The following is a 21,030-nucleotide window of genomic DNA, read 5'->3' on the forward strand; positions in this document are numbered from 1 at the left end:
CTACAATTAAGCTTCATTCACTTCAATGGAACTGAGTTGCAAAATGCCACCCAAACTGGAAGACAATGGGCATATTTTTCTAACGCTGAATAAACCCTTTAAGAATGTGTTCACACAATGGACCTTCATGTGAGAAATCTGAGGCAGACTACTGGACGTGGATCATAGCATTATCCAATGGGGCAAACCCCCCTCCACTTACCTGATGCAGTTTCTACATGGAATTAACATCAAGAAGAATTTGAAATCCATGTCATAAAAAATCAGCAACATGAAAACTATTGGTAAAAAAGCCAATAAAATATTCAGCGGTGCCAGTTAAAGGGGTATTCCATTGAAACATAACTTTTCATATGTTACTGCCCAGTGTAAGACTAACAATTCCTACCATACTTGTTATTATCTATTTAATCTCCTTCCCCCAGTTATGAGTTGCTGCTTTCTGCTGAAAATACAAAAATCTGTGGGTGAGCCTTTCTCTCTCCCTTCTCCCCCTCCCTTTTGACACAGCTGATGTAAGCAAGTCCCTGACTGGCTTTATCTGCAACATTGTAGCTTCTTTGTAATGCTGGGGAGGTTAATCACAGAGAGTTTATCAGCAACTTGACCTTAGAATAACCCTCCAAGCATAACAAAGAAGCTACAATGTTGCAGATAACACCAGTCAGAGACTTGTTTACTGTACATCAGCTTTCTCAAAAGGGAGGGGGGAGGAGGGGGAGACAGAGTGAAAGGCTCATACACAGAGTTTAGTGTCTTCATCAGAAAGCAGCAGCTCAGAACTGGGAGAAGGAAACTGAATAGATAATAACAAGTATGGAATCAATTGTAAGTCTCACCATGGGCAGCAACATAGCAAAAGTTATGTTTGAGTGGAATACCCCTTTAAGACCACCATTTCTGTATGCTACACGTAACTTTACACAACATTATTTGTAGCACCTATAAAAGTTGGCCTGTTTTAAAAATGTCCCTTAAAGCCAACCCAGAGGTAGCATATATTAGTCCTTTATGATAGAGTGTATATATATATATATATATATATATATATATATATACATATATACAATCAGTTTGTAATGAGTTAAAATATGTAGAAACTGAACTTTCAAGTCTATGTGGTTGTCTCAGCATACAAAGAGAGAAGCTGCACAATGATCGATTGTTCTTTCTATTAAAGCGACATCAGTGTTTACTACACAGACCAACTTCCCAGACAAATCACCCCTCCCAAATGCGCAGCGGGGATGTATCAGAAAGCATCAGCTAGGAACAATTTGGAAGTACTGACCCGAGTCAAGTTAACCTTCCATCATACATCAAACTCTAAATACTCCATTAATGTCTCACAACGACAAGAAATACTGCAAGCCCATGCTGGGGTTTTATCTTAATGCTCAACAAACTCCACAAGCAAAGCGAATAAAACAGAACAGGGAATATGGCCACGGCAAACAATTGCTTACGGTTAGATTTTCTTCTCAGGGGGAAAAGGGTTGTGGGAGAGTGACCATAAAACACTACAAACAAGCACGGCAAACCAAAGAAGAATGACATACAGAATCCATATAAACGTAGAAGAAATTTTTTAACAGTTTGTCTTTTTTGTTTATAAGGATGTGTTCACATTACAAGTCATATTTGTTGCTGGTTCTTACTGGTCATTTTAGAATTAAAAAAAAAAAACCTGAATCGGAAGACAACTAAAAATGCTAAAGGGAAATACTGGAGTACCTGGATCTGCTGGGTTCACACTGTGTTTTTTTCCCCAAAAAAACACAGATACATTTGTGTGCACCCATTTTGATCTGTTTGACTTCCATTATTTAAAATAAATAAATAAATAAAATGGATCAAAAAAAACTACATTTTTGTGTCCATTAAAAAAAAAATGGATCCGTTTTGATCCATATTTTTAATAATGGAAGTCAATGGAAAAACGGATCAAAATTGATGCACACAAATGCATCCAAAAAAACGGATGGAAAAAAATAAAATAAAATGAATTGCAAAAATGCAGTGGGAACCCAATAATTACAATGGCGGTCCATTATTGACCGGCTATATTGCAAATGAAGGGATTACCCAGGATTTAAAAAAACAAAAAAAAACAAAAAAACAGTGGCTTTCAAAAACAGCACCACTTCCTTGTTATCCTGGATAACTCCTTTAAATTTCACCCAATGAATGTTTATGATGGTTGAAAACATTCATTTTCATCAACTTTAGTCTAAAGTGTTCATGTCTCTTCTATGTAGAGAGAATGGGGAAGCCGCAGTAAGACTACTCTAGTGCCGACTTATCCTTTCAAGAACAATTGAACTTATCAGTGAGGCCGAACCTGCCCCTTGAACCAGCCAAATTTAGGCTAAGGTGCATGGGCACCTTAAAGGAGAACTCCAGGCAAAATCTATTTTTTAATATGTTATTACATAAGCAAAGTTAGACAAATCCCTATTGTACACTAATTATTGGAAATGCACATATAGTGCTATTTCCCTTAACTTAGAAGATAAGGCAGGATTCAATTTCAATAAAAAATGTGACGTCACGACCTGGTCTATATACCTGAAGCAGGAGGAGAAGTAAATGTAGAAAGTACATGTAAAAAATGGTGATCAATTACTGCAGCAGGAGAGAGGCGACAAGGACCGATAGAGGAAGGCAGATAAGGAGCGCTCACCCTACTGCACGGCACCGGGCAACATGGGGAGATAGGCAGATGAGTGCTCAGCACCAGGCAGCATGGGGCGGGAGGTAGGCAGATGAGTGCTCAGCACCAGACAGCATGGGGCGGGAGGTAGGCAGATGAGTGCTCAGCACCAGGCAGCATGGGGCGGGAGGTAGGCAGATGAGTGCTCAGCACCAGGCAGCATGGGGCAGGAGGTAGGCAGATGAGTGCTCAGCACCAGACAGCATGGGGCGGGAGGTAGGCAGATGAGTGCTCAGCACCAGGCAGCATGGGGCGGGAGGTAGGCAGATGAGTGCTCAGCACCAGACAGCATGGGGCGGGAGGTAGGCAGATGAGTGCTCAGCACCAGACAGCATGGGGCGGGAGGTAGGCAGATGAGTGCTCAGCACCAGGCAGCATGGGGCGGGAGGTAGGCAGATGAGTGCTCAGCACCAGGCAGCATGGGGCGGGAGGTAGGCAGATGAGTGCTCAGCACCAGGCAGCATGGGGCAGGAGGTAGGCAGATGAGTGCTCAGCACCAGACAGCATGGGGCGGGAGGTAGGCAGATGAGTGCTCAGCACCAGACAGCATGGGGCGGGAGGTAGGCAGATGAGTGCTCAGCACCAGGCAGCATGGGGCGGGAGGTAGGCAGATGAGTGCTCAGCACCAGGCAGCATGGGGCAGGAGGTAGGCAGATGAGTGCTCAGCACCAGACAGCATGGGGCGGGAGGTAGGCAGATGAGTGCCCAGCACCAGGCAGCATGGGGCGGGCGGTAGGCAGATGAGTGCTCAGCACCAGACAGCATGGGGCGGGAGGTAGGCAGATGAGTGCTCAGCACCAGACAGCATGGGGCGGGAGGTAGGCAGATGAGTGCTCAGCACCAGGCAGCATGGGGCGGGAGATAGGCAGATGAGTGCTCAGCACCAGGCAGCATGGGGCGGGAGGTAGGCAGATGAGTGCTCAGCGCCGGGCAGCCCAGGGCAGGAGGGATGCAGATGACGCACAGGGCAGGAGGGAGGCAGATGAGCGCACGGCACCTGGCAGCATGAGGTGAGAGGGAGGCGTCATGGAACAGGATTAGAGATGAGCGAACCTGGTTCGGGTTCGAGTCCAGCCGAACCCGAACGATCGGCATTTGATTAGCGGTGACTTCTGAACTTGGATCAAGCTCTAAGGTTGTCTGGAAAACATGGATACAGCCAATGACTATATCCATGTTTTTCACATAGCCTTAGGGCTTTATCCAAGTTCAGCAGCCACCGCTAATCAAATGCCGATCGTTTAGGTTCGGCTGGACTCGAACCCGAAACCGGTTCGCTCATCTCTAAACAGGATAGATGGTAATTACAGGGGGGGGGGGGCTGGTGCGTTTGGGCAGCCTGGGGGGGGGGACACATGGACAATTGCACTACCACTCCTGTCATTGCTTCTGGCCGTGGTACAGGACGGGCCCTGTCATCCATTTTTTACATGTAATTTCTACATATACTGCCCTGCCTGCTGGACACTTTAGGTATATAGACCGGTTCGTGACGTCACGTTTTGTTTTTTGTTTTTTAGAGAAATTGAAGCCTGTCTGATCTACTAAATTGAGAGAAATAGCACTATATGTGGATTTCCAATAATTAGTGTACATTAGGTAATTTGTCTAACTTTGCTTATGTAATAACATATTAAATAATAGATTTCGCCCTGAACGTCTCCTTTAATGTGTACAGACACCTTTATTGGCCAAAGTGGCTCAGCTAAGAGCCACTCATGCTTATTTTGACCCTTTACCTACTGATTTAATCTAACAGAGGGGAAGAAGTGCTTAAAGGACAAGTGCCATGAAAACCTTTTTCCCAGTAATTGAAGCACATTACAAAGTTATATAACTCTGTAATATGCTTAAATCACCTATTTGCCTCCCTTCCCTGTCTTTTCCCCCCTCCACCCCCCACCAGGAAGTGTCCTAACTCACACAGACCTAATTACTGCTGTCACCGTCACCAGGCAGCTCCTTCTTGTGAGTCATCAGCAGGAGGGCTGCTCTAGGTCCTGTTACAGCAGCCCCCCAGTCCAAGTGATGGCTTGCAGTTGTTCAGCCAATGGGAGCTGAGCAAGCTGAGTCACCTGACAAGGCAGGGGAGGGGGGAGGCTAGTGTAACAGGAGAAGGAGCTGAGAGAAGAGCTTGGTGACGGTGACGACAGTAATTAGGTCTGTGTGAGTTAGGACACTTCCTGGTGGGGGGTGGAGGGGGAAAAGACAGGGAAGGGAGGCAGATAGGTGATTGAAGCATATTACACTGTACATTACATTGTAATGTGCTTCAATTACTGGGAAAAAGTTTTTTTATGGCACTTTAAATAAGCTCTCTAGTAGGAGAATCAGGAGGTAGTGGGGGCAGGTACATCATCTATTGACACTTCAGTAGGGCATCATATACATTCCTCCAAATAGGGAGCTATGTCAGATAATAGATGCTTTTTGACCCTTGAGGGCCTTTATTGGTGGTGTCGGAGCCATCCAGTATTTACTGCCTCCTACATAACAGTAAATGCTTATTTAAGCACTTTATTGGGGGACCAGATTTCGACCTTAAACTGTTCAACTCTGAAATTTAATAGGTCATAAGCAGCCCCTGCCTCATGTGACATAGCAAGACTTTGGATGGCTTTTTCGAAACCTAGAACAACCAGAAGAGGATTTTGGCAAAAAAAAAATGCTAATTTTTCAAGAAAAAATTTACATGAAGGCAGCTGACCTACAATAATTTTACAAAAATATATATATATGCCGGTTTACTTTTTTTGCTGGGTTCTAAATTATAGTCTGTAATATACTTTAGAGCTGGAATCGCTATTCTGCACGAGAAGTAGCTGGTTTGATTTTTGCCTATAGCTTGCTCAGGTCACATGTATGGCCTAATCCAGCCTTTATAAAGGCCACATGTTGGGGCCACATATTGGGGCCACATATAACCCAATGTGTTCCCAGCAGGTCCACTGACATTAACAGGGTTTATTAGACTATATTAGGCCAATTAAAGTCAAAGGGGCAGCCAGAAAAAACGTGGGTTATACATCCGCATCTCTTTTTGATATATTGCTGGTATATACCTCATCATGTGGCCACAACCATGGTGGGAATGGGGCCTAACTGCACTACAAGCACTTGGCTAAAATGCTTATCAAATGTTTTTAAATAGAAACCGGAACTATTGGTAATGAAGCTTTGGATTACAATGCATGCTATAATTTAGGATTGGTGCAATATATATAATGTATTTATAAGGTAACATATCTTTTTATGCATATTATAAACTGGAACGTTGCTTTGACCTTTAACCTTTTACATACAACTGGGGACAAACTTGACAAACTTTGAAACAAGTGAGATAGTTAATACGAATGACTTTTGTGGTTATATTTCTGGGTTTATGTGGTGTCCTTCTAAGGGTTATAATAGAAACCACTACTTAAAGAGTCTATTGAATTTACTATAAACAATTCCTCAAAATCAGGCCCAGTACAGTATTCTTGTTAGTTCACAGACCATCCGGAATCTCACCAGCTCAAGACTACATAAATGGCACAACATTACACCAAAAAAACATGGTCTACAATATGGGAATAAGGTGATGTAAGGGAGGAGTAAGGAGTTGGGAAACTTTAGGTACTCACCATTTTTAGGTGTGCTTTGCCAATGGCAAGAAGCACCTTTAGCGCTCGCCTGATTCTGTCCGTTTGACGTTAAGAAAAAGCCACGACCGCTTGTGTCACATGACTCATTTTGAAAGTGTTCCTTGATGGAATGCACAACTGTCAGTGAAGGTAAAACAACACCAAGATGTGAGGATCGCCTTTCAGCTAAGCAGTGAAGGAGATAATGTGCAATACAAGTTTATAATCACGGAGGTCTTAGAACAGAACTCACTGATTATAAACAGATTTTTTTTAAAAAAATCTATGTCTACCATTCTAGTCTATGAAGTCCATTAGGCAATGTCAATATCAATATATTGTGGAAAAAAGTGGTGGTGACTCACCCTTATTTCAATAGAATTATCGCCCACCACCGCCTACTATCATCCAAGAAAGTATGAACCCATCTGTTAACCCCCCCACCCCCACCCCTAAAAAAACAACCCTCCTAATGACATTCATGTAACATGACTGGGGAATAAGCAATCTGCCATACTAGGGGTAGGGGATAAGTCAAAATAACAAGGAAGAAGCTTGGGCAGCTAGCACTGGAGAGCAAATTCAAGATGCAAAAAGTCAGCTATACATACTGTGAAACTGTCCATCTGTCCTCCTATTCCCTTCAGGAAAGAAAAGCAATTGTAAGCCAAGATAGCAAAGGCTCAATGAACTTACTTATTAGATAAAATACATGAGATGCTGAAGAGATACTAAGGTAGCCTCCCTTACACCCATGGCAGGAAGCCATTGTATAGGCTGAACCACAGACGCGAGGACATGGCCTATCAATTCAGTAAACGTTTCCATTAAATCGGGGCCTCATTGCTTGTTTTTTAATTCACATAAATATTGGTTCTGCCAATAAAACGGCAAAGCTGCCTGCGTGTAGTTCAGCGGACTCGCTTTATAGACGACGTAAAAAAAGCCTGAGGAAGTCATATAAACATTTTATTGTGGTGAATCTGCTTGTCATCTGCCAACAATAAAAAACTAGAGGTAGATGGGATGAAGTGAATCTTCAGGTAACCTGGGATGCCGTCACATTTCATCTGTTTATGATTGTAGCTATTATATTATAATACAGCCATGTTTATTATTGACAGTGATCTAAATAGGGGTAAATGGGGTGGGAACTAATTTTGGGGATTACGGATGAAGTGGTGGCAGCAGTCTCTAAAATCCAATTAATATTTTGACACAGTTTACTCTAAAAGGTTTGATCACTTCATTGACCCTTACTATTGAAGGAGAATAGCTTTTTAAGCCATAAGCGTTTACTAATTGAGTCTTTTATAAGTTTTAGACATTCTTCTAATTCGAGGGATATGTTGACCTTTTGTAAAGTACAGAGCATCCATGCATAAAATTAAAATTCATTGGGGGAGATTTATCAAACATGGTGTAAAGTGAAACTGGCTCAGTTGCCCCTAGCAACCAATCAGATTCCACCTTTCATTTTCCAAAGAGTCTGAGAGGAATGAAAGGAGGAATCTGATTGGTTGCTAGGGGCAACTGAGCCAGTTTCACTTTACACCATGTTTGATAAATCTCCCCCATGGTGTAAAGTGAAACTGGCTCAGTTGCCCCTAGCAACCAATCAGATTCCACTTTTCATTCCTCACAGACTCATTGGAAATTAAAAGTAGGAATCTGATTGGTTGCTAGGGGCAACTGAGCCAATTCTACTTTACACTAGTTTAATAAAACTACCCAATTGTGTCTACACAATGATAAAACTTTACCTAACACAGTATAGTATAACACAGTATAAAAAAACCAAAAACCTTACATACAGTATATAAAACTATAATTTACAAGCATTTTAAGAAAATGGCATAGATTAAATGGGGTGTCCAATGGTGGCCTATCAAGACCCCCAACTAACCAGCAAAACAAAAGGAAAGTTGTACTCCAGAGAGGGATTCACCTAAATGGGACTAAAGGCCCTATTACACCAAATGATTATTGGCCGTGCTTGGCGGATTATTGTCCGTTATGGCCGATAATCACTTGGTGTAATAGCTAGTGTTAAAAGGCTACAATCAGCTGACTGATCAGTCTGCTGATCCTTGCCTTAAAACATGTTGAAAATTTTTTGACTGATAATGCCGGTCTGCTGGCCGTCGTTCTGCGCACCCCTGCAGCCCTCCCCCCCCCCCCCACCACCACCACTCAGACCCACTCGCTGTCAGTGTGTGTAATAGTTCCGGGAACAAGAAGCAAGCGAGCACTGATCTGACAGGTCAGAGCTCACTTGCTCCTCACCATCGGTCCATGTAATAGGGGCTTGAGCTGGGCCAAAAAGTTACTGGACAAGGAATCACTGGGCCTGGGGAAACATAAAGGGCCCCTTCATTCTGCTGATGGATGGAGGTTCTGGTGGTTGGAGGTCCACTGGTGGCTGATTCTAAGGTAAGTCGTCAAAGTATATTCCTAGGTTACAATTTGTATTTGGTTCGATCACTTAGATACAGAAAACCCGCCTAGGAAACAACAGCAAAGTATTGTAATCCCATTTCACACATTGCCATAATTCTTATGTTAGCAAGGAGACAGATCTGTGATCACAGGTCATACTTCTACTCAGAGACACCGCAACATCTTTTAGTCTCTGTCAAGAGAAGAAGTCATTACATAAAGTTTTACAGCTTGGTTATGACCTACCTATGTGCGTCTGGGCCATGACATCTGCTAATCTGTGAGCGGCACTGCTGCCTCCACTCTGTGTTGAAGAGGAGGAAGTGGTTGATGTGGTTGATCCATGGATGGCTTGGCTAATCCAGTGCTCCATGTTTATACTTCCTTGACTTGAGGTGGGAGTTCCCTGGGAGTCCCCTTGGACTGAGCCTTCATCCTCGGAGCCTGAAGAGGTATCTGCCAAAGATACAGACATGATTAAAGGATAAAGTTAAAGTCTGTCGAAAATTTTTATTAAAGTATTGTGTTGCCCCCCAAAAGTTATACAAATTACCAATATACACTTATTACAGGAAATTACAGTGTTTTTTTCCCTGCACTACTGCATCAAGGCTTCAATTCCTGGATAACGTGGTGATGTCACTTCCTGGATACCATGGTGATGTCACTTCCTGGATAACATGGTGATGTCACGCCCCGACTCCCAGAGCTATCCGGGCTGTGGCTGCTGGAGAGGATGATGGCAGGGGGATGCTCAGTGTCCCTCCAATGCCCTGTGTCCCTCAGTGTCCCCCTGCCATCTTCCTCTCCAGCAGCCACAGCTCGCACAGCTCTGGGAGTTGGGGCGTGACATCACCATGTTATCCAGGAAGTGACATCACCATGTTATCCAGGAAGTGAAGTCTTGATGCAGTAGTAAGTGCAGGGAAAAAAGCACTTTATAAGCATTTCCTGTAATAAGTGTATATTGGTGATTTGTATAACTTTTGGGGGGCAATACAATACTTTAATAAAAATTTTGACTGGACTTCTCCTTTAAGGTCACAAGGTCCCAAAATGTATCTTTATAATTCACCAATGATCAGCTGTTCCTGAGGATCTGATGGCCATTTTCATCACACTAATGGTCCTTTTACATGGAGCGATAATTTGTTCAATCGATCGTTTAACGATTTTGAAGCAACAATTTGGTTTTTATAACAATCAGCGATTAGACGAGGAGATAAATAGTTTGAAAAAAATCGTTATTGCAATCGTTTTAGGACCCATCTAAGCCCATTAAGCCCATCTCACACATTAGGGTAAATTTGTGAAAGACCGTTTAGACGAAGCGATCTGCAAATTTGCAGCGAACGACCAACGATGATTTGAGAACATGTTGAAAGACTAAGAATAACGATTTCTCGCTCATCGCTTGATCGTTGGCTGTGTTTACACGAGCTCAAATGCGATCGTTATTGCAAAGATTTGACCGATAATCTCCCCGTCTAAAAGAACCATAAGGCTCAAAGCCATTGTGGAGGAGCTTTAACCCACTGATCTCTGGTACACTAGGTAATAAAACCCATTATAATGTAGATGTTTCTAGAACCAGCATTCCAAGGATATGTGATCAGTGAAGAACAAAGATTAACAGTCGTTGTATTAGTTATGCTAATCTTTTTTATTTTTAGAGATGTATCCATGTTTTCCAGGCAGCTCTCCGACTACATCCATCTTCTCCAAATGCCAAGCGATCATCTTCTCCAAATGTCAACTTACTGTAAGATCGCTCTTCTCTATTTATTTATTTTTATTAAAGGGGCATTCCCATGTCCAAAAGTTATCCCCTAAAAAGCTGATTGGTGGGGGTCTGAATTAAAATGTCCCCCAAATGGAGTGTATGGCCAGCTCTCTATTCACTCTCTGCTTTCTGAACAATTCAAAAACTCTTAAAAGATCAAATGCTAAAAAAAAAAAAACACATTTCTTTTAGTATTGGCTCACCTGGGGGTGTGTATGCATCCATTGATGTTTGCACCACAAGGGATCGACGTTTCGATGGCATGGGTACCGCCATTTTCCTTTCTTTATGTTTAGCAAGGGCTGCCTGGACTGCTTCTGTATGTACATCTGTAACAGCAGCAAAACAGTGTCACATCTCACTACAGTGCATTGTCTCCGATACACAAAACTTTTTTTATTAGTTGACAGGAAAAAATAAAACAGCTACAAGGTACGTGGAGAATGTTCAGCCTCCCTGATCATAATGTAGACATAAAGGCGTCTGAAGGTGTCATAATTCTGGAGAATTTTTGCTTAGGACACTCTGCTCTTTAGGACACTCTGCTGTTTTTTCTCCTTATAACGCAGCAATAAAGTGACAAATGGGCGTTACCATTCTTTCGTCAAATGGGTGTGACTATAAACAAAACAGCAGATTAGAATCTTCTAACCTGCTGTAAGTTTCCCTTCAAAGTGTCACTGTTTCAAAAAAACATGAGAAACATGGGTAAACTTTTGATCAGTTCGAGGCTGAGTGCTCAGACCCTGACCCATCGTGAGAATGAGCAGAGAGAGGACCGCACTGCCGCGCAGTCTGCTCCCCACTCTGTGTCAGTGAAAAGAGTCAGACTCATACATTTTCATTATGAGTCCGACTGATCATGTGACACAGAGCTGGGAGAGGACCATTCTTAGAGTGATCTTCTCCCAGCTCGTTCTCACGATCAGTCAGGGTCTGAGCACTCAACTTTTGACATGTCTCACCCAGGAATCAGATTCTAATAGAAAGGGATTAAACTGGGGATGCACGCTGTGTCGCTGGTATTTCCAGTTACCAGAGGATAGACATCATAGGAGTAGACCTAGCCAGTAGCAGATTACAACAGGTCCATTTCGGGCGGTAGCCCGGGGCCCTGAGCTCCTGGGGGGCTCATGGCCACCCAAACAGACATATACTTTTAATGGTGTATTGTCTCCTGGCTACAGTTCTGCCATGATTTGCAAAAAAAAAAAAAAGAACCTGCTTTTTTAACTGCAATTTTGCACAAATCAGTAGCCAGGAGACAATTCAGTAACAATAAAGAACATGCTGAAGGACCTTATCATGTGACTATGATGTCACCACAGGTCCTGTACAGTCTGCACTATGGATGAGCAATACTATATATATTACTGCTCATAGTTACAGTGGGGTAGGGCGGCCCAGGATTGGTGAACAGCCCAGGGCCTATGGTAAAGTTAATCCACCCCTGGACCCAGCAGCTTCCAGGAAATCTTCAATAAGCTTTATTGCATATCCAGGTACAGCGATGTTTCGACCACACTCTGGTCTTTGTTGACAAAGACCAGAGTGTGGTCGAAACGTCGCTGTACCTGGATATGCAACAAAGCTTATTAAAGACTTCCAGGATGCTGCTGAGTCTACTGGTTTGCTGTCTTTTTGACATGTCAACATTTTTTTGAAATGACAATGACATTTTAAACATGAAACCACAAATGTGAAACCCCTGGATGAAGCTCCTTACCAGATCGATAGCGTTCATCTCTTGAGCCTGAGGAGCGCCGGCGATGATATCTAGAGGAAGAGGAAGGGGTAACGGGAGTTCTACGTTCTGGTGGTAGTACTTGATCCACCCCTGCAGAGAGAAAAACATTGCATATATCTTACTTAAATCAAGACTAAACTAGAACATTATTTAAAATAAATCTGCAAGTTCTGCATCTCTATGAACAACTCTAGGAATTCATTTATATTGTCATTTTCGGCAGCCAAATCTAAATGCAACCTGTGTACTCATTAGTTTAATTAGTTTTCTTCATTAAATATATTACTACAGTTGCAAGAAAAAGTAAGTGGATCCTTTAGAATTCTCTGTGCTCCTGCACTGATGACAATAAAATGTTTGTCTAGGCAAACACAATGTAATGTTCAACAAAAAAATTTTCTTTCAAATCAACGGGTGCCAGAAAGTGCCAGAGATTTGTAATTTACTTCTATTAAAAAATCTCAAGTCTTTCAGTACTTATCAGCTGCTGTATGTCCTGCAGGAAGTGGTGTCATCTCTCTAGTTTGACACAGTGCTCTCTGCTGCCATCTCTGTTCATGTCAGGAATTGTCCAGAGCAGTAGCAAATCCCCATAGAAAACCTCTTCTGCATAGCAAAACTACTAATCACCAGACGGTGGAAAACACCTGATATACCAACTAAATCAGAATTGGTTCAGGAAATAAACAAAACGTATAAATACGAGGAGGCTATAGCCTATGGCAACAACACTATTCTAAAATTCAGAGAGATGTGGTCACCGTGGACAATCAGTCCACTTTTCTCACCTTAATTCTTATCCAAATATTTTACTAAGCTGTTTGTTTATGAACATATTAAAAAACATGTATGAACATAATACATGCAAATTTATCACATTTTTGTGAATGACTTGCGGGAATACTGCTTGAATTAATGTTTTTTTTTTTTAATGAGTTATGTTTATTTTCTTTGATTTCTCCTTATGTTTAAATATACAACATGACGGTTTAATTGTATACTTTGTTTGCAAAAAAAATTTGCTTTGTCTACAATGCTTTTGAAAAATTTAATAAAAACATAGAAACAGAAAACCTCTTCTGCTCTCCAGACTGGAAGAAATACACCACTTCCTGCAGGACATACAGCAGCTGATAAGTACTGGAAGAATTGAGATTTTTTAATAGAAGTAAATTACAAATCTCTGGCACCTTCTAGCACCAGTTGATTTGAAATCATTTTTTAAGGACCTCACTAATGTAATGTTTCAATTGAGGAGATACACACAGGGGAGGGCATGTTTGCATACATTGCGGTTTCATTGTGTTAACGCAATGAAAGGCGACTGGACGGCGGTTATTTGAATAATAACTCCAATGAGGTGATGAAATTAAATTATGTTTTTACATTGCATTTTTATTGCGTTACTGCATGTGTGAACACTGCTTTACTAACAAACTTCTTTTGCTCAAGAAAGATTGGTTAATGTTAACCACTCCTTGATGAAGACAACATTTAGTAGGTGGATGAAGCTGGAAAAGGCTACAAATTTGTTCTCAAAGGGTATATACATCAATCCATGGTTAGACAAATTGTCTGCAAGTGGAGAGAAATCTGGACTATTGCTACATTCCCTTGAAGTGGGCATTCTTTTAAAGGGGTACACCAGAGGGAAAAAACAATCAACCAATCAAATTCCACCTTTCATTTTCCAAAATTTCTGTGAGGAATGAAAGGTGGAATCTGATTGGTTGCTAGGAGCAACTGAGCCAGTTTCACTTTACACCATGTTTGATAAATCTCCCCCATAGTGTTTATTGATGCAGCGGCGTTTAAGGTTCAGAATCGCTTTAATAAGTTCAATAAAATACATACTATATATATATAAATATATATATATATATATATATATATATATATATATATGTAATGTTATTGGAATTTGTGGAAAAAATGTTTAAAATATTTTAAATGCAACAGCAAAAAAGTAAAATAATGCTCATTAAGCCAATAATACTAAAAATAATAATTATACATAATAATACTGATTTTATGTAAACCTTGGCTTATAGCACACACTCCATGTACAGGCCAATTATAATTTTTCTTTCAGCAAAAATAAATAAAAAAAAGTTGCACAGTGTAAGCGACCATCTGGCTCGTTCAGGTTACTGTCAAGAATTGGATCACTCAATGTGATACGTTTAAGGCAGCAACTTCCAGCTGTCTGGTATATAACAGAATTATTAACCCAATTTATATCCTGGTGTGAGACTGTAATCTGTGTAATGTACTATGAGATTATACAGGGACATAATTATAAGTCTTTTATATCTTCCAAGTTCCAAGGAAGAACAGTATGCACCTGGGCTCATCTGTACACATCCAAAACGTGCATAAATAAGTCAGAAAACGAAACTCTTGCTCCCTTAGGATACATTTTTATCAACATTTTGTGGCAGGGGTACTTCGACACAAAAAAAAAAAATCTTCTAAATCAACTGGTGTCAGAAAGTTATATAGATTTGTAATTTACTTCTATTTAAAAATCTCAGGTCTTCCAGTATTTATCAGCTGACATGGTGCTCTCTCTGCTGCCACCTTTTTCAGTGACAGAAACTGTCTCCAGCAGTGGGGGTTTTCTATAAGGATTTTTTAACTACTTTGGAAAGTTCCTATCACCAACAGAGGTGGCAGCAGGAAGCACTGTGTCAGACTGAAAAGAATATATATATAAATATATATATATATATATTCTACCAGCAGCCAGTGAATAAATAAATATATATATATATATATATATATATATATATATATATATATATTTTTTTTTTTTTAAGGGTATTCTGCTCAAACACAACTTATGTTGCCCATGGTGAGACTAACAATTCCTTCCATACTTGTTATTATGTATTTTATTCAGTCTCCTTCCCCCAGTTCTGAGCTGCTGCTTTCTGCTCCCAAAAAAACTGTATGCAAGCTTTTCACTGTCTCCCTCTCCTCCCCCTCTCTTCCAAGACGGCTGATGTAAACAAGTCCCTATCTGCAACTTTACTTAGCCCTTCGACTTTTTTTTTTTACACCTATTTGTAGTCCCCCTAGGGGACTTCTACAGTGTATGTGTAATATCATCTATGTACCATACCATCAATGCAGCACATATGTATTCTCGGCACTTGCTTGCACTCTAAAGGCAGCCTGTAGCAACTGGCGGGCCAAGACAGGATCCAAAGCACAGAAGAGGCTTCGGGCTGTAAGTATAATGGATCAGTTATCTGCAATCGCCAATTCCCCCCCCCCCCCCCCCCCCGGACAACCAATTAAGTGTTTTTGAAAGTCGCATCTAAACTGTTAAATAGCCAGCATGGACTGATCGGTCCATGGCAGCTATAAGCCGCATTCCCTGGTTGCTGGTAGCATCCGGGAGCGGCGCTGTACAGAGAGGCCTCAAGTGGTGAGGCCTCTCTGTACCCCCTTAGTGACGCCATGACGTACCAGTACGTCATGGGTCATCTAGGGTTAAAGGGATTGTCCAGGCTTGCAAAAACATGGTTGGTTTCTTCTACAAAAGACATCCTTCTTTGTCTTTAGTTTGGATGTGAGTTTTGCAGCTCAGTACTATTGAAATGAAAGAAGCTGTACTGTAATACCACACAAAATATGGAGACAGGGGTGGCGCTGTTTTTGCAAAAAAAGTAGCAGTTTTTTTTGTAAGCCTGGATAACCCCTTTAATATGGACATGACTTCTTTAGATCATGTAGGAAAAGCTTATCAAACCTGAAGCATACCTTGTAGCTGAGGCAAATAGGCTCCTATTAACTTCGATCTTTTCTTTTCATACCCTTTCTGTGTGATGTCACCTGCCAAAAATAAAAGAAATGGATGAGGCGCTAAACTTATTTTTATTGCTTCTATATTTGAGAAATTTCACCAATGTTACATCAGACGTGGAGAAGGGGAAAACAAGAGCCAAATGACAGGTCAGCAGAACACGAGCCACAACAACCATATCCACTGCCAAAGCAACGCAGACGCACAAAAACAGTCACTAATGGATATTCCTACCACATGTATACAAGTCAAAATGACATCATTACAATCCAGGGTTTTATTGAAGACCGCGCCTTGTTGTAACTTTATTTTTGGAAAAGAAACTCGTAAATAATATTGTCACTGGAAATAGCCGTGAAGCTAGCCTACGTATTCAGCTTTACATGCAACGGTAAGAGGGCACATAGCAGGGTCCTGTATGGAAACTTTTCAAGAATCGAATCAGAAAATTAAGGCCACTATCTTGCAGAAACAGCATTAAACCCCTATTACACGGGGCGACTAGAGGAGCAAACAAGCGCTGTCAGCGCTCTTGTGCTCCACGTCCCCGCTTGCTGCCGCCGCCATTGCATGCGGCAGCAGCGAGTGGGTAAGTAAAGGGGAGGCTGAGGGGAAGTGCATGGGTGACTGCCCGGGTGATCGCTAGATTGTCCGGGCAGCCCATAGCAGATAACAGCGGTTTGCTGCCGCTGCTCCTATTCCACAGGGTGACGGCAGCAGATCGTTGCTATATGAGTTGTTTGTCTTTCAACATGTTAAAAGACAAAGGACAGCAATTATCAGCCGACATCGTTCATGTCGGCTTATCATTGCCTTTTATTACATGGAACGATTATCGGCCATAACGGCCGATAATCGTTCCGTGTAGGGCCTTAACTCTTGTCTCCAGGTTGAGTGTGATGTTGCAATGTGCACTGAGCTGCAAAACCCCACCCAAACTGGAGACAAGAGTGGTGCTATTTTTGGATGAAAGCGGCCATATTTTCTTAAGCCTGGATAACCCCTTTGACAAAAACCAAGAGCGTTTTGAAAACACAGAAAAGGTGAACATTTTGTATCATAATTTTTCTTTCAGTTCTACTTAAAAATAAGACCAAAATACTATGTGTGAACAGATCTCTATTGTCAACATTTGTAAAGCACCATAAATAACATATACAGGACTAAGACTAAAGGCACCTGAAAATCAATGGAGCTCTATGGGAAAAAAACATCACAAACTGGGTGAGAAAAAAACTTGACCTAGAGTACTAGAGTATGCTTCATTTTTTTAAAAAAAAGGTCACTGATTCCTCCCCCTTTCCTCAAAAAAAGAAACAAGGAAAAATGCCCCAAAAAATGGCATAGCAGTTTATATTTCTCCACTGACTACTGGCTTAATATGACTGCGGTGTTTAAATGTTGTTTTTTTTTTGTTTTTTTTTTTAAGAAAAACAATCCTTGTTCTTGGTGTTTGGCTACTAAAAAAAAAATCGTTCAAGGAGCAGTCCATCTGGCCCCTAAAGTTTCCAATTTGTGGCCCACCCTTGCACTAAGCTAAGATTATATCCATGGTCATGGTAGTATCTATCCTGTAGTGTCAAAGGAGAACTCCAGATAGGCCCCTTTTTTTCCAAATTCATAGGGAGTTAAAAACAATAACATCCACGTATCTCCCTTGGTCCGGCACTGATGACCGCAGTCCGTGATGTGGCATCCAAGGTCCCTTCTCACCACCAGGAAGTGGCTGGGTACCGGACATCAGAGCTAGAGCCCGCAAGGTAAGTGGATGTTTTCACCCACCCCTCACCAGGCATACTGAAAAATATTGTCCTGGGCGGAGTTTTCCTTTAACTAAAAAAAAACAAAAACTGGATTTTCCTTTTTTTTTTTACCGGTTACCATTCCCCATGAAATAACAATTCCAGAACATCTATTATTATAGCTGTGTGACGTGCCGTTCCTCTCTTATTCTTACTAGAAATGTATGACTCACTAACCAACTGGATGTTACCAGTTGGGGGCGTGTCCCTGCACAGTTCAGCACTCTTAGCTCTGAATGGATAGTGTCAGACAGTGCAGGGACACGTCCCCAAACGGTAACACCTAGTTGGCTATTAAGTCACAGACTTAGTAGATTTTTTGCTGATGTGTCTGTAACTTTATATATAGATTTCTCCATGCACCATTATACCTGAACAACCTAATCCCAGACATTCTGCAGTCACATATGACTCTATCCAGTCTCCAGCTATACATGTAATGAGGCTCACCCAACGCCCTATAACTCCTACATAGAATCTGACATGACTGCATCGCCTATTATTAATAATGCAGGGTGACTTTCACCATACCACACATTAATGCTCCGTAAAGAAGGCCTCCGACGTCACCAGAGATGATGAAAGCCGCAAGAGGTCTCCGGCTTAAAGAACACATTTAGATCTAAATTAATCATCACCTTTACTAAGAACCATTTACAGAGCCCTTAAAGCCTTTCTGAAGACAGATCAGCGCGATGTGAACAGTGATCAAGGCAATAATCTGTACATGAAAGAGGGTGAAGACCGGACAAAATGCAAACAGGTGCCGTAACATCCTTATACCCGTGAATGTCAAATTTGTTCTTCACATTTCTCTCCCCCAACGTGTCATCACATAAGTACAATGATCAGGCTTCATTTTCAGGCTTGCAATCTTATTGGCATGGACTGATTTAGTGCAACTGAAGAGAAACGAGCCTGGGACAGTGCTGGTACATCTGCAGTCCAAAATCTCTTGGGACTATTGAAGCCGCCATCGTGAGGCATCAATGGAGAAGTCTAATTGATCCACTCATGTAACAAGACACAAACTTTATAGCTTCCCTATGTCCTTAGAGGTGTTCTCCAACACTCCTCATCCCTGACCACAAGTTCTCCTAAATATATAGCCATTTTTCTGAACGTTAAAATTAAACGTACTGAAACGGAAACTGTAAAACAAACAAACATCAAAACAGTGTGAACCCAGCCTAAAGTAGGCACCTACAGCCGACCATCTAATCTCTAATGGCAGATATCAGGAGAAAAAAAAAGTATCTGGTAGCGGCTTTATCCCCTCTCCCTATTTAGAATACTTGCTATGCATACACATGTATAGGGGAATTAGGAGAGATGGCTGTTGGCTGAATGTGAGATTGTCAGACAGCTATCTGAAATCTATAGCAGTCGGAGGGCTAAGTAAAGTTGCAGATAGGGACTTGTTTACATCAGCTGTCTTGGAAGGCTGAGGGGAAAGGAAGGGGAGACAGAGAGAAAAGCTTGTACACAGTTTTTTTTTAATAGAAAGCAGCAGCTCAGAATTGGGGGAAGGAGACTGAATAGATAATAGATAATAATTATAGAAAGGAATTGTTAGTCTCACTATGGGCAACAACATAAGTTATGTTTGAGCGGAATACCTCTTTAAAGAAAAAAATAAATAAATATATATATATATATGTTGTTTCCCATTCCCAGCCCTATTTTTCAGCAATTTGAGAGCTTATTTAGCGGGTGTAATTGCATCTTTATTTGTACTCTGAATGGTAACGAGTTTGTTGAAACAAACCATGACTAAGAACAAGTAACTCTCGAAACGCGTTGGCTCTGGCTTTTTCTGTGTGACTTGTGTATCTTACCAGATAAAACAAAACTAGAAGTAAGCAATATCACCAGCATCAAACCAGATGTGACTATAAAGGTGGGCAATATGCATATTTTATAATTAGAAAAAAATAAATAAGAAGGCATTGCCCGGAATACCCAGGTAGACACATATTTGTATATCATTTTGGAGCCTGTGGATATCCCTGACGGACGCGTAATTGAAAACCTTCGGGGATAAAAGGCATTTCACAAAGTAGTGAGATAAAATCACTTTCCTCGCCGTTTCCTTTAAATAAATCAATTTATGAAGTAGGTGACACATTTGCACTAAAGATGCCTATCTGAGCCCAAGCACACACGCCGAATGCTAAATATTGCGTACTAGGCTGTATATATGATCCATCAGAGAGTAATCCATTTTATTTGTTCTGGCAGGTCACTGCGAGACTGTCACATCGACCTGCTGCGACAAATAAGGTGGATTACAGACTGACGGATAGTTCAGCACTGGGCGAGTGCCCTCATTCTAACTTTACTATTGATTTCGGTCTGCCGTTGAAGATGTGGGCATTGAAATTTGATTTTGAGGAGAAAAACCTTTGGATAAGCCGAGAAGGTTCCAGAGAAAGAACAACAAAGATCACAAGCCATTAAGGCTGCGCGGCTGAGGCATCAATTCAATAGAAGAAAGACTTTTATGCAGGAAAAGATGTGGGTTTACGAGTATTTAAAGGGAAACGTTCAATCCTGAAAATCCAGATCTGTAAGCAGCATGTTATAAAGCATGAAGAGCTGAGCAGATTTATATATATATAGATTTGTGTGAAAACTTCCTTGTAAACGTGTCATTTATTCATGTACATCCCTATCTTGGGGCTAAGTAGTCAAGTGGGCGGTTCTACTCAGTGATTGACAGCTAATTGTACACATAAGGGGAGATATATCAAACATGGTGTAAAGTCGAACTGGCTCGGTTGCCCCTAGCAACCAATCAGATTCCACCTTTCATTCCTCACAGACTCTTTGGGAAAAGAAAGATGGAATCTGATTGGTTGCTAGGGGCAACTGAGCCAGTTTCACTTTACACCATGTTTGATAAATCTCCCCCATAGAGAACACAAAGTAGGACTGCCACATGACTGCTTGGCCCAGAATGAGTGGAGATTTATGCGAACAGATGACAAGTTATCCTAGAACTTTTCTCACAAACTATACATATCAATCTGGCGGGTCCTCCTGCTCTGGTCAGCTGACCATGTCATTTTAATAGGGCTCTACCTACGCTCATTGGATTTTGACATGT

At 41.4% G+C, this 21,030-nt stretch overlaps 1 protein-coding gene across 5 annotated transcripts in view; it reads right to left on the minus strand.

Annotated features, from left to right (window-relative positions):
- The window catches only part of DIP2C (disco interacting protein 2 homolog C), a 344,281-nt gene that overhangs the window by 146,500 nt on the left and 176,751 nt on the right, over positions 1-21,030 (minus strand). For 2 of the 5 annotated variants that reach the window (XM_069958917.1, XM_069958916.1), the window contains 6 exons: positions 16,077-16,148; positions 12,288-12,398; positions 10,765-10,890; positions 9,025-9,234; positions 6,951-6,980; positions 6,340-6,477 (listed from right to left, as the gene is read on the minus strand). In XM_069958917.1, coding sequence (XP_069815018.1) covers positions 6,340-6,477; positions 6,951-6,980; positions 9,025-9,234; positions 10,765-10,890; positions 12,288-12,398; positions 16,077-16,148 — 687 coding nt within the window. The remainder of the gene's footprint in view (positions 1-6,339; positions 6,478-6,950; positions 6,981-9,024; positions 9,235-10,764; positions 10,891-12,287; positions 12,399-16,076; positions 16,149-21,030) is intronic. The other 3 variants (XM_069958921.1, XM_069958920.1, XM_069958918.1) reach the window with 2 other exon arrangements.

Source organism: Dendropsophus ebraccatus, chromosome 2, assembly GCF_027789765.1.
Source record: "Dendropsophus ebraccatus isolate aDenEbr1 chromosome 2, aDenEbr1.pat, whole genome shotgun sequence".
NCBI lineage: Eukaryota > Metazoa > Chordata > Amphibia > Anura > Hylidae > Dendropsophus > Dendropsophus ebraccatus.